This window comes from Maylandia zebra, linkage group LG12, assembly GCF_041146795.1.
Source record: "Maylandia zebra isolate NMK-2024a linkage group LG12, Mzebra_GT3a, whole genome shotgun sequence".
In the NCBI taxonomy this organism is placed as follows: domain Eukaryota; kingdom Metazoa; phylum Chordata; class Actinopteri; order Cichliformes; family Cichlidae; genus Maylandia; species Maylandia zebra.
Genome location: NC_135178.1, coordinates 8,945,299 through 8,958,843, shown reverse-complemented (window position 1 = coordinate 8,958,843; position 13,545 = coordinate 8,945,299). Strand labels below are relative to the sequence as shown.

At 39.6% G+C, this 13,545-nt stretch overlaps 1 protein-coding gene across 2 annotated transcripts in view; it reads right to left on the bottom strand.

Moving 5' to 3' along the window:
• The window catches only part of LOC143412454 (uncharacterized), a 17,693-nt gene extending 4,225 nt beyond the window's left edge, over positions 1–13,468 (bottom strand). The window contains exons 1-16 of one of the 2 annotated variants that reach the window (XM_076890657.1): positions 12,950–13,468; positions 12,060–12,168; positions 11,607–11,769; positions 9,641–9,833; positions 8,779–8,875; positions 8,629–8,690; positions 8,249–8,363; positions 7,953–8,014; positions 7,182–7,278; positions 7,032–7,093; positions 6,652–6,766; positions 6,356–6,417; positions 5,687–5,789; positions 3,885–3,949; positions 814–2,800; positions 673–732 (exon numbers count right to left, since the gene is read on the bottom strand). In XM_076890657.1, the coding sequence (XP_076746772.1) occupies positions 673–732; positions 814–2,800; positions 3,885–3,949; positions 5,687–5,789; positions 6,356–6,417; positions 6,652–6,766; positions 7,032–7,093; positions 7,182–7,278; positions 7,953–8,014; positions 8,249–8,363; positions 8,629–8,690; positions 8,779–8,875; positions 9,641–9,833; positions 11,607–11,769; positions 12,060–12,162 (3,346 nt within the window). In that variant the 5' untranslated portion in view covers positions 12,163–12,168; positions 12,950–13,468. Of the gene's footprint in view, positions 1–672; positions 733–813; positions 2,801–3,884; positions 3,950–5,686; positions 5,790–6,355; positions 6,418–6,651; positions 6,767–7,031; positions 7,094–7,181; positions 7,279–7,952; positions 8,015–8,248; positions 8,364–8,628; positions 8,691–8,778; positions 8,876–9,640; positions 9,834–11,606; positions 11,770–12,059; positions 12,201–12,949 lie in introns of those variants that run through there. The other variant, XM_076890658.1, reaches the window with a different exon arrangement.
• Between the last annotated feature and the right edge of the window lie 77 nt (positions 13,469–13,545).

The following is a 13,545-nucleotide window of genomic DNA, read 5'->3' as shown; positions in this document are numbered from 1 at the left end:
TTGTCTCTTGTGTCGTTGGACAGCTCTTTGGTTTTACTCATGTTGCTGCAACACTTTTGACAGATTGTGGGGTGCACATGTGTCTTTATGAAAGCTAACGGCATCAAACAGGTGCTGCTAAATTAGAATCATGAGCAGAGTGTAGTTGGACTGTTTAAAAGCAGAATAACAGGTCTTTGAGGGTCAGAAATCTGCATGATAAGCAAGTGTTCAAATACTTATTTTAAGCAGTAATATACAAAAATATTTTAATAAAATCATACATTGTGATTTCCGGAATTTTCTTTTAGATTCTGTCTCTCACAGTGGACATGTACCAACGCTGAAAATTTCAGATCCCTCCATGATTTCTAAGTAAATGGCCTGCATTTGTATAAATGGCCTGCATTTGTATAGCGCTTTTTCTAGTCCATAGGACCCCAAAGCGCTTTACACTACATTCAGTCATTCACCCATTCACACACACATTCACACACTGGCGATAGCAAGCTACAGTGGGAGAACATGCAAAATAGCAAATACTTACTTTCCTCACTGTAAATGGTATTAACTACACAGCAAAGTACAAACAGAACTGCAATAACATTATCTAAATATATAAAAATGTAAATTTTAAATATTTTATCAATACAACTACAAAGTCTATAACACAGAATACAATAATTTCAGTACCTCGCAATGTGGAAGCATCAGGGAGTTGCTGTGATCCAGTAGCCATCCCATCTATGTCATCTATAAAATTGAAAAAATGTTATTAGACCAACCATATTCACAAACACCAAGCCGATTTAACAACATATAAACCATGCATACCACCAATTTCATCCAGAGTTTTTCCTTGAATATCCTTCACAGTTCCCTTCTCCATGGCCATGAGCAACTTGGAGATCTTAGCCAGCTGAATTGTTGATTGGGGCAGTCGATAGTATTCTCTATGGACCCTAATGTCATGGCCGAGGAAATCGGCCAGCTGGTCTAGTTCATTATCTTTCAAGTTCATGACTTGGCTTATCGTGGCAATCTGTTTGCGAAGGTTAGTTGATCTGAGGTTCTGAGGATGTTCAGCTCCGCAAGCATCTGCAAACTGACCAAACTGCCCTCTGTAGTGACCATCACTACAAGGAATGGCGAAAAGGTACATATTGTTTTCAGATACCCCGCACTCTTTCCTCTTACTAACGAGGAGTGACAGGTTATCGGTCATATCAGAAGTCAGGATCACAGCCACCTTTCGTCCTTTTTTCCCCTTCAGTTCCACTCTGGCAAACTGTTGGCAAAGCCTTTTCTCAACTTCTGTAAGCCCAGAGCTGATGTCATCGTTTAGTTTGGACATGTCACGATCTTCAAAATTTTTGACAGTCATACGTGCTACTTCACCTTCCCTCCTCCTATTGAACAAAATCACTTGACAAAGGATCACCTTTGCTAGTGCTGCATAAGTTCCTGCTGTTGGGTTATCACCTAGTTTCTCCCTAGCTGATTCCACTTGCTGACCAAGATATAACTGCAGCTTCTGAACATCTCTGGTCAGTGGAAGGCTGTCGACCTTGTTGTATTTTGCCTCACTCAGGTTTGATAAGGCTGAATGGGAAACTAATTCAGACCACTTTGTTTCATGAAGTGTGTGAAACCTCCTGATTGAATCGATCGCCTCTTGATCCTCTTCCATGAGAGCACGACACATGATAATATCACTTATTTTTCTGAGAGAATGTCCAAGCTTCAGGGCCAAACTTGGGGCTTTGAATGTGCTGGTTTCAGTATCAAAACCTGAAACTCTCTTGACAGCATTAGTAAGAATAAAGAAGTTGGCTGGTTTTATTGCCTCTTCCATATTATGGATTCTTGTTGTGTGACGCAAAGTCACAAGTAATCTCCCAAGTTCCCTTACTTTCTGTCTTATATACTCATGCTTTGATCTGTCACTTCCATGCTTATTAAAAAGAGACTGAGCCAACTGCATAATATAATGATCATTCCTTATTGCACTAGACACATCATCCTTGTGCATCTTGCCCAGTACTGAGTAGAGTTCACTTGAAATTGGCTGAGACATTGTGGATTGAGTAGATGCTATACCAAAGACTCTATCTTTCAGCTTCTCTTCAGCATTATTCTCTGGTCTTAAAGCACATCTTTTCATATGCCGAGAAACTTCTTTTCTGGATATCATACCCTTACAGTATAAGCAGTACTCGTATGTCTCAGCGCTGCTGCTGCTCTTTTTTGAGATCCTTTTCACTTTAAGACAACCTGATCCTGTGGTTTTAACAGCAGAGTTGTGCTTGAAGTTACCAAGGTTTCGTAACCTTTCAAGATGAACTTTTCTGTCCTTTGATGATTTGGGTAACTGAAGCACCTGGGCGACTTCAGCATTTTCATTTACATGCGTCTCCAGATGACGTGCAAATTTTGTTTGAGGTTTTCCACACACAAAACAAAAATTGACTGTGCTTTTGATTAATTTTGTTGACTTGGTTGGGGATTCATTTTGGCTAATATCCACAGTACTCTTTTCGCTACATGCATCTTTTGTTTTCTGCTGGCATGACTCTGAGCTGTCTGGTTCTTGGTCGGGATGAAGATCATCAGTAGTTTCAAGATCATTCAAAATGTGCTCAAAGTTGTTCTTAACATCCATGGTCTGTTCTTTTTCAGCAAAAGTAACGCATAAATCAGGCATGCTAGCAGCATGGGAGTTTTTTGATGGTCCAGGTAACTCAATAGACAACTCTGTTCCTGAGCTTTCTGAATCTGATGCAGAATTTGGGATGTATTCTTCATCAGATGAGACATCACCCTGTTCGTAGATACAGCATAGATTAAATAACAGAAATAAACATGGGAAGGATAAATGCTAAATTGTTCACGTCACAGAGCTCGGGACGTAAACCAAAGTCTCTAGATGTCTTAAAAGTACTAAGAAATACCTCCTGATTTAAAGAAGAAAATGTGCAGCAGATATGTATTTTGTGCAAGTATTTTGATTCTGCTTGATCAATTTGCAATCTGTGATCGATTCAGTACTTTTTTGATATTTGTCCCATTTCTAATATCCAATTTATATTTTTTGAACAATGACATTAACAAAAAAAACAAACACAAAACAAAAAAAACTAAGACACCAGCCCTAACCTGGTCCCGGAGCCCCTCCCACAATGACCCCCACAGATCAAAATTTGTAAAACCTTTGAGACTAGATTGTATGAAACTGTTTTTTTTTTTGTTTGTTTTTTTTACAAAGGATTATAATAAAATCTAAGTAATATTTTTACAATGTGTTTATTTCTGGCCTCTCTCACATAACTTCTACACTCTATCCAGTCCAAAATCTCTCTGCTTTCAATTCTCTATCTGAGACAACACTTACAAAACTGATTATCCTTATAATTTTGTGATGAAAGAAAAAGGAAGAGCAAGCAACATGTGGCAATCTTCACGAACTGCATCTACGTCAATATTAACTATATTATAATGAAGCCTGCGTAAATTCAACCTGGGAGAAACACCTGCACATCATCTCCATCATCATCATCATCATCTCAACTCCCTTCAGCTGCTCACTCTGGCGCAGCCAATCCGGAGCTCCCTCGCACCTATGCCTCCATTCAGCATCCGGGCATTTAAGCTCTTTCACCCATAGCTCGGCCTCTCAGCGTTTTCGCATCCCTCCACCACCCCTGCACCCCCATGCTTGCCCCCTGCCTCCATACCACCACCAGTGTCCAGACCCCAGGGGAAGACCTCCTACTTCAATCAGCAATGCTTTTATCAACAGTTTTCCCGCCGGGGTCTGACCGCCAAATATTTAATGTTCAATAAAGCATGTCTAATTCTTTCTCCGTATCTGAGTCTTTCCAGGTTGAATTTCACTGTACACTTACGTCGGACATATCCCAGTCTTCTGAAGATGTCTGGAGGCAGATCTTATGCCACACACAACGGCATTCTACAAATACAAAGAAACCACAGCATTAGACAACAACCGATGATTCATTAAGTTATAATTTAAAAAGTAGCGATCCCACACGTCACAAATTATATTCACTAAGACCACTAAATATAAACAAGCATAAAGTGAATTTAAAACCAACGCATAATTCAGAATAAAAAGCAGATTTTTTTTTTAAGTTTAAGACACATTTTAAACTTATGAATATGATATACTGAATCATCCTAATAATAAATTTTTTCATCAGATTTGAGATATAAAACATTGTTATTTTAAAAACAGACTAATTGACAGACAGACAGACAGACAGACAGACATACATACATACATACGATCTAATGAGAAACAGAAAAGCTAAAATGTTTATCCTACATTAATTAATAAGGATTGAGATGAAAAGGACTTCTACTAAAAAGTCATTGAAAATGTGTAGAGACACCATCAAGCATTTGTATTGCAAATTGCCTGATTGATCTATTGGAATAGGTCTGGATTAATCAGACCCAGTACCTTATTGGGCTTCCTATATTGACATTGTAAGAAGTTTGCAAGTTTGATGCAATGTTTACTCAAAGGGTTTATTATCATCAAACATCATCTTCCAAGTTTGTGTGTATATGTGTAATTACAGAATGACAAACAGACTTGAGGGCAGTTTACTTCATACATGTTGATACTCTCTTAAATATAATTAAACATTTGTGCATTTTGCTTTATCTTTATATAACAGATCAAATCAGGAACTGTGGTTTTTGCATTGTAACATCACAAATAAGCTAAATCAGCATTGTCAGTACGCATGCACGACGCGGCCGGGTCAGAGTACACCACTACCCACGATGTAAAGGCTGAATTATACTTCTCCGTCAGATATAGGCTTGGTTCTTTTAATACATCCATGGATATAGGCCTACGGGGAAGTGCTGTGCCAGGGTTGCCAGACGTCAGTGGCCAAACCCCGCACGAGCGTCTCCGGGCACCACAGAGGCTGATGGCTCCGAATATGAGGCTTTGAAAGTGAAAGTTTATTTGCAGCTGTTGATTCATTGTACCAACCTTCCCTCAGCTCTAAGGGATCTGGAATTGTCATCTGACAACTGTCAGTCTCGATCTCGAGCAGAGACTTATATCCAAGGTAGCATAGCCTCCCACTCCTGCTGTTTTGTTAAAACTATAGGGGCTTTTTGTAGTGAAAACGCCCAAGCGAGGGCCACGAATTCTTTCTTTCTCTTCCCAGCAGCACTGTATCCCCGTTTCGTACCAAATTCTTTTAAAACATTGACTTTAGGACGCTCAAAATATTCAATATCGCTATCACACGCGGCAGTGTTTACTGTTTACGATGCACGCTGGGTAGTCGTGACCCTTGACCCGGACCGGCATGCCTTGCGCGCGGTGAGATGCTTATTTAGCTTATATGAGCTTGATGTTGAAAGAGTGAAACAAAGATTTAAAGTTGTAAAGTTCAACAGTCTAATCAACAAAGAGTAAGAGGGCAATATACATTATTACAGTATGTTCTCTGTTCTCTGCCACACTAAGCAGACAAACTCAAATGCATGATATGTGATAGTATCTGCCATTACACTGTGTATCATTGCAATGGTTTGAATTGATAAAACTTTGAAGTGATTTTTTTTATTCTTTACATATGAAAATGTAGACCTGACTCATGGTAACTTATGGTATAGTGAAAAAATGCATTAATTAACACAAGATAAATAATACACTTACGCTTGCATCTTAGACCGTGCCATCTGATAGCTGTCAAAGGTGAATGGCATATCCCGCATTTGTCAAGTTTCACCGATTCAAATACCAGCCTATGAATTGTACACTGGAAAAAATTAAAAACATGAAATGAAACATAAAACATTGTTACCCAAATATTTTATGACGAATTAAAAATAATGTTTGACCATTTTACATATTTTCTACCAATCCTTCAGGAGAGATTGAAAGGGAGATAGGAGTTACTTTTTAGATAAAATAGTGAAGCATATCTATTCAATTCCTGAGATTTGTGAGTTAGAGAGAGGGGAATCTATTTAGATGAAGCAAAAGTAAAATACTAAGAAGCTAAAGTGACTGTGAGTAAAAGGTGCATGTATATGTCTGACACAGAAAAACCCAAGGTTTACAAGGACACTGGCCATCAGCCTCATAATGACATCCGAGCTCAAACTGATGCTTTCACTGTTTCACCTCCAGTGTGTGGCCACTCAGTAAAACACACTTGTTAAGGGGACACTGTGGTTAGAAAAGACCTCCTGTTCTAAATAGAGGACATTTCCACCACCGCTGCCAGATGTTTGCTAAAATACTCAAAATGGAGTTTCATGTAAACACCATAACACTTCTAACCATTGGTCAATTTTAAAACAAAGGTCAATTTCAACTCACCTCACAAGCAGAGTCGTTAGGCACAGCTCTGGATGATTGTGGCACCTCTTTCGATTTGCTCTCTGTACAAGGGAACACAAGGAGATTCAGTGCTTGACTTTCGTTAAGTCAAAAAAAACACATCTACGCATAACGCAATCAATTCACATCCCTGACTGTTACAATTCTACTCAAAATATCCATCAAGACACTATAGAATCATCAGAAATGTCCCAATACTGGCACATTTTTCATGCAGCAAACCTTCAGGCATGTCATGCATTGCCAGAAGTTAACAACATTTACTCAAAACTGACCACTGGTAAGTTCTTCTGAGAACGCTTGGGGTGACAACTCCTGATACTGGACACCAACTTCACCAATTAACTCTTTCAGAGAAGAAGTGCCACGCTGACCTCCAACAGAATGCACCTAAAAAGATGCAAAGATGAACAAGCATCAATGGTACAGTGTCCATCTGATCAAGAGGGACACTCTCAGTCAAACCTTAAAACACCCAAATGATGTTGAGAGGGAAATGCAATGTTAAATGATGACTACCTGTACTTACAATGATTTAAAGACTGCACATGCAGTATAATTGTAATCAATTGATAAACATGATCTTTACAAACCACACTATTTACCAAACTACACATTGATACAATCTTTAGTAAACAGATGAATCCATGCTAACCTCATGCTCAGAGTTGTCTGCTGTAGGTCTAGATGACTGACACTCTGCTCTTAATTCTCTGTCTGTAGAAGAGAACACAAGACATGGAGGCATAGTGCTTTGCAAGACCCCAGGGTTTAACAGGTAGTGCTTACTCAAGCAGGGACTCACCTGTGAATGAGTCTGTAGAGATCACATGGTGCTCCACGTCATGGGCAATAGGCTCTGCAACACACTGTTGACCAGAAGGGATGCTTGCGATCTTTAGCTGGGTATGAAAAGTAGAACAAATATTGTAAACATCTGGCAGCTACAGTGGAAATGTATTTAATCCACTACAAGTGGTCTTTTCTAACCAGTGTCCCCTCAACCCGTGTGTTTTTCTGAGTATGCCAAACACTGGAGATGAAACAATGAAAGACTCAGTTTGAGCTCAGATGTCAGGACAGTGTTCTCACATACCTTGAGTTTGTCTGTGTCAGACACACACACATAGTTAAGCATTTTCTGTTTCACCTTCAGTTAAATACAGTTCTAACTCTCACCCTAACTGCAAGGAAACAGAGTGATTAACCCTTACCTAGTTAAGTGAAGCCAAAGTAAGACAATACTAAGAAGCTAAAGTGACTGTGAGTAAAAGGTGCATGTATATGTCTGACACAGAAAAACCCAAGGTTTACAAGGACACTGGCCATCAGCCTCATAATGACATCCGAGCTCAAACTGATGCTTTCACTGTTTCACCTCCAGTGTGTGGCCACTCAGTAAAACACACTTGTTAAGGGGACACTGTGGTTAGAAAAGACCTCCTGTTCTAAATAGAGGACATTTCCACCACCGCTGCCAGATGTTTGCTAAAATACTCAAAATGGAGTTTCATGTAAACACCATAACACTTCTAACCATTGGTCAATTTTAAAACAAAGGTCAATTTCAACTCACCTCACAAGCAGAGTCGTTAGGCACAGCTCTGGATGATTGTGGCACCTCTTTCGATTTGCTCTCTGTACAAGGGAACACAAGGAGATTCAGTGCTTGACTTTCGTTAAGTCAAAAAAAACACATCTACGCATAACGCAATCAATTCACATCCCTGACTGTTACAATTCTACTCAAAATATCCATCAAGACACTATAGAATCATCAGAAATGTCCCAATACTGGCACATTTTTCATGCAGCAAACCTTCAGGCATGTCATGCATTGCCAGAAGTTAACAACATTTACTCAAAACTGACCACTGGTAAGTTCTTCTGAGAACGCTTGGGGTGACAACTCCTGATACTGGACACCAACTTCACCAATTAACTCTTTCAGAGAAGAAGTGCCACGCTGACCTCCAACAGAATGCACCTAAAAAGATGCAAAGATGAACAAGCATCAATGGTACAGTGTCCATCTGATCAAGAGGGACACTCTCAGTCAAACCTTAAAACACCCAAATGATGTTGAGAGGGAAATGCAATGTTAAATGATGACTACCTGTACTTACAATGATTTAAAGACTGCACATGCAGTATAATTGTAATCAATTGATAAACATGATCTTTACAAACCACACTATTTACCAAACTACACATTGATACAATCTTTAGTAAACAGATGAATCCATGCTAACCTCATGCTCAGAGTTGTCTGCTGTAGGTCTAGATGACTGACACTCTGCTCTTAATTCTCTGTCTGTAGAAGAGAACACAAGACATGGAGGCATAGTGCTTTGCAAGACCCCAGGGTTTAACAGGTAGTGCTTACTCAAGCAGGGACTCACCTGTGAATGAGTCTGTAGAGATCACATGGTGCTCCACGTCATGGGCAATAGGCTCTGCAACACACTGTTGACCAGAAGGGATGCTTGCGATCTTTAGCTGGGTATGAAAAGTAGAACAAATATTGTAAACATCTGGCAGCTACAGTGGAAATGTATTTAATCCACTACAAGTGGTCTTTTCTAACCAGTGTCCCCTCAACCCGTGTGTTTTTCTGAGTATGCCAAACACTGGAGATGAAACAATGAAAGACTCAGTTTGAGCTCAGATGTCAGGACAGTGTTCTCACATACCTTGAGTTTGTCTGTGTCAGACACACACACATAGTTAAGCATTTTCTGTTTCACCTTCAGTTAAATACAGTTCTAACTCTCACCCTAACTGCAAGGAAACAGAGTGATTAACCCTTACCTAGTTAAGTGAAGCCAAAGTAAGACAATACTAAGAAGCTAAAGTGACTGTGAGTAAAAGGTGCATGTATATGTCTGACACAGAAAAACCCAAGGTTTACAAGGACACTGGCCATCAGCCTCATAATGACATCTGAGCTCAAACTGATGCTTTCACTGTTTCACCTCCAGTGTGTGGCCACTCAGTAAAACACACTTGTGGAGGGGACACAAAACAGATAAGCTTGCAATCATCACTTGGGAAAGTCATACAAATTCAAGATTTAGTTAAACCAGATTGAATACCACCAAGAGGACATTTAAATATTGTGACTAGGGCTGAAACAACTAATCGATTAATCGACAACTAATCGATTATTGAAATAATCGTTAGTTGCAGCCCTAATTGTGACATCTAGATATGTAGGTTTTAAACAACAATTCATAGGGGGAAATTTTTTTTTAAATGACCCACCTTTTTCCGCCAGGGCCATTCTTTCCCACCATAGTCATAAGTAATTTCACTTCCTGCCGCAATTTCCTTCAGTGCAAAAAGGCAGAGATGTGGCTTCCCTTCTGCTTCAATCAACTTCATTCTGCAATTTGGTGTCCTGTGTTCATCGTTTACTAGTCGCCCAAATGACCCATCTTCAAGTGCTCCATCAATACTGCAAATTTGGAAACATACATTAAACAAACATTTATAGTGACACGCCTATGAACTATACTATAATTTTTAAGCACCAACACAAACACAACATCCAATACAAGTTTAGTTGTTAAATGCATAGTTGATAAGTTAAAGAGGGTCCATCAGTCAAGGACGCGTTGCTTTCTGACTGAGATAAGTGTTTGCGCTTCTACTTGTGCTTAGAGCTTAAACGTGGTTTTGTTGTACTGTCGCGCTGACCTTGTAGGTGTAGGTGTAGGTGTGGCTGTGGCTGTTACTCTTCTCTTCCTCCTCTTGCCCACTACCTGCTCTGTGCTGCTGCTTGCGCGTGGCCGCTGATTAGACCTTGTGCAATCTACAGCTAAGCGCAGCCTGGTGCGCACTGCTCCGCCAGGTGAGTTGAATTAGAGCAATCAAGGGCGGGCGTGCCTAGTAGACTTAAAATGCATGCAGCAGTCATTTGACCCGAGCGTGACATGCTGAGAGGACAGCAAACCAAGCACAATCCACTTTGAGGAAGACTTTGAGTTAGACGGGCTATCGGTAAGCTTGGACTCATATTTGCTGCTTATGTTTGGGAACTATGGAAGCTCAATTGTGGAAATGTATTTATGCTTTGGGAAATAGTTACTGCATTTAAGTTTAAAAAATTATATTGATATTAAAATAAATGTTTAAGTTTGAATAAACTGTTTATGTAGATAGTGTTTCCCACACTTATGTTAATTAATACTAAAAGCAATTACCCCAAATCCTTGGTTAAATCTTAAAACTAGTGTAAATATGTTTGGTTTAATTTAAGGAAAATAATTCTTTGTAAAAGAAAATCCTTGGTTAAAGTCTTTATTAAAATATTTGTAAACTCTAAAATGTATACTTTAAAAATGTAATTGTTACAGAAAGTGTAAAAAATGCAAGGTAGACAAGTTTATTTCATCTTTGTTGTTTGAAATTACTCACCTCTGATTCAAAAACTAATGAATGTAAAACTAAAACTAGGATAAATGATAGTTTAGACAAAAGTGGCTTTACTGAAGTGTATATTTTTGTTATTTCATTTGTCTTCTGTATAATGCATTTAATTTATCTGAATGATTAATGAAATGTTCTTTATTTTTTGTGTTGAAAGGTTTTTCACCTATCCATCAAGCCATCCATCTACCTACCTCACAGGCAGAGAACACTTGACATGTACTATTTTGGCATTGTACATATTATACAGTAATTTTGGACACAGTATAACAGTGCACGAGTCTCCGTGTCCACATGTGCCAAATGCGCACAGACACAGGGCCGCTCATTCAGCCCTGGCCATTTGAATTTTCTCTTATTATTTTCTCTTATTATTTTCTCTATCTCTATATTATATTTTAAATCTTCACAGCAGCGTGAGCACACTGTCTTAGCTGTAAAATGTAGGCTTATATTATTACCCCTCTAACCCCGTACATTACGCCCGTGAGTGTGTATTAGAGAAGGCACACACAGGCTGAATACGGGGACTAACGGGCCCTCAGCATATGTGGGAGTCCCGTCAGTCCCCAGTACTGCGAGTTCCCGGGGACCACAGGGTCACCGGGAAATGACGGAGCCTCAGTAAGAATGAGATCCTGCTATTCCACGGGTCCGTCACTCCCCCTTCTATAGATTCTGGGGACTGACGGGGCCGGGTACTAGAGGTAAGGACTCGTTAAAGAGCAATATGAGATGTTTGCTTCAGAAATCCTGACCTTGCAATAGAAATGTAAACATTCAGTCATTTTGAATTTACCACAAAGTCTTCTGCTTCCATATGAATTCAAACATGAAGACTGAACATGCGCTGGGGTACAGGTTACGTCTGTGTTCAGCTTCAGTTGCATCAATAAGCTCCCCTCTATACTCGACCACGAAGTCTCCTTGTTTGAAATTGGCTAAAGTGAAGATGCCACGACCTGAAGACACAACCATATTAGAGACACAGGCGTGGCAGCACTGCAAATAATCAATTCATTAAATATGTATATCTGTAAATTGCAAGTATGCAATGTTGTGCTTTTTTTCAATTCTACATATATAATAAAGAAAACATGTCCAAGTGCAGAAAACATAAATAGCCAGGCTCGCTAATAACTAAATTATTATTAAAATACCTTTAATTTTAATTTATATTGATGTTTGTACAGGTCACCACTGGTGATGCGTAACCCCTCAGTCTAGCCTGCAGTGTGTCAAAGTCACTCACCTTTAACTGAATTAATAAATTTGATTTCTAACATTGAATTCTTGTCTCTTCTTGCAAGGATGTGATTAATGGCATCCTGAAGGGGAGTGGTTCTCCGTGACATGATTTGCTAAGGAAATCAAGATAAAAATGTAAACAACATCAAAACTTCAAGCCTTTATGCTTACAAGGGCATTAGTAAAGCTGAATGAGAAGCACCCCCCCCCCCCCCCCCATGTTAGCGTATTATTAGTTTAAGGTTATTTTAGTTTGGTGATGAGTGCTGGAGGGATTCTGATTAACAGATAAATGGATGGGGGCGAGGCTGTATTTGTGCAGATTAACTTGACTGTGTTCCACCTGTGTTGATTAAGTCAAGTTTCTGACATGCTCCACCCAATTTTTCTTATTTCACTAATAGCATGGATACTGAAACTGTTTCAATTGAGTTCTATGCTTTCATTACATTCACATAACAGACACAGACAAGGCTGATGTCTGAGTTGTTTTAACAGAAAGCATGCACTTGCAGATATTAAAGATACTTAAATGTCCTAATTTAACTAAAGCCTAACTCTGACTTAGCCTAAACCTGTCTGTCAAACTAAGCTTTAGATCTCTCAGGAATCATGTGCTTCATCAACACAACTATAAGAGCAAAACAAATGTTGTTTTTTTTTTTTACAATATTTTATAAACAAATGTGTGCAGAGTGACACCAATACTGTCTCAATTTAATTTCATAAATCTACAAGAGTTTATTTGTATTTGCCTTCCAATGTTTCCTTGGTATTTGGGCAAAGATCATCTAATAGCAGTAGCAGCCATTTTACATTAAACAAGTGATCTTGTCGTGAAAAAGGCCTTCTTTCAAACTCAGTGAAACATCACACACTTGTGTAATTTCTTACCTTGAAACAAGTGATGAGATTAGGCCAGGGTAAAAATAACCCTGGGACAGTCCGGGAATCCCCGCCCCGCGTGTTGCTGTGACCTCCGTGAACCGTTCCGCGTGCTCCGGCCCGCTCCGCCGTCCTCACCTCGTTGTGGTCCGGTCCCCGCGGTGCGCTCTCCGCCGTATGCTTTCCACCGTACCTCGTCGTTCCCTCACCTGCCGCCTCACCACGGCTGTGCCTACTCTGAAGCACTGTGTCTGTCAGAACGCCCGTCTTTTAAAAGTTTTATAATTACCTTCTTACCTTTTCTCCAAAGCGTGTCAAAACTCTGCCAAAATTGATGGATGAATAAGAAGCGCCCAATCAGTCAGTCTAAATCATTGATGTAAATATCAATGGTCTAAATGGGTAATGTTAAAATGCGCATGCGCAGCTTCCAATTTCGCGCCATGTGTATAATGTCCCGCGCTCGTGTATAATTTCCCGCGCTTGTGTGTGCGGCATGCAGGGACAACTCCAACCGACAGGGGGCAGTGGCGGACACACAAATATACAACATATGTCAAGTTTTTGGTTTACAAAGACTTTTGAGAAAAACACTTTTTGGGTAT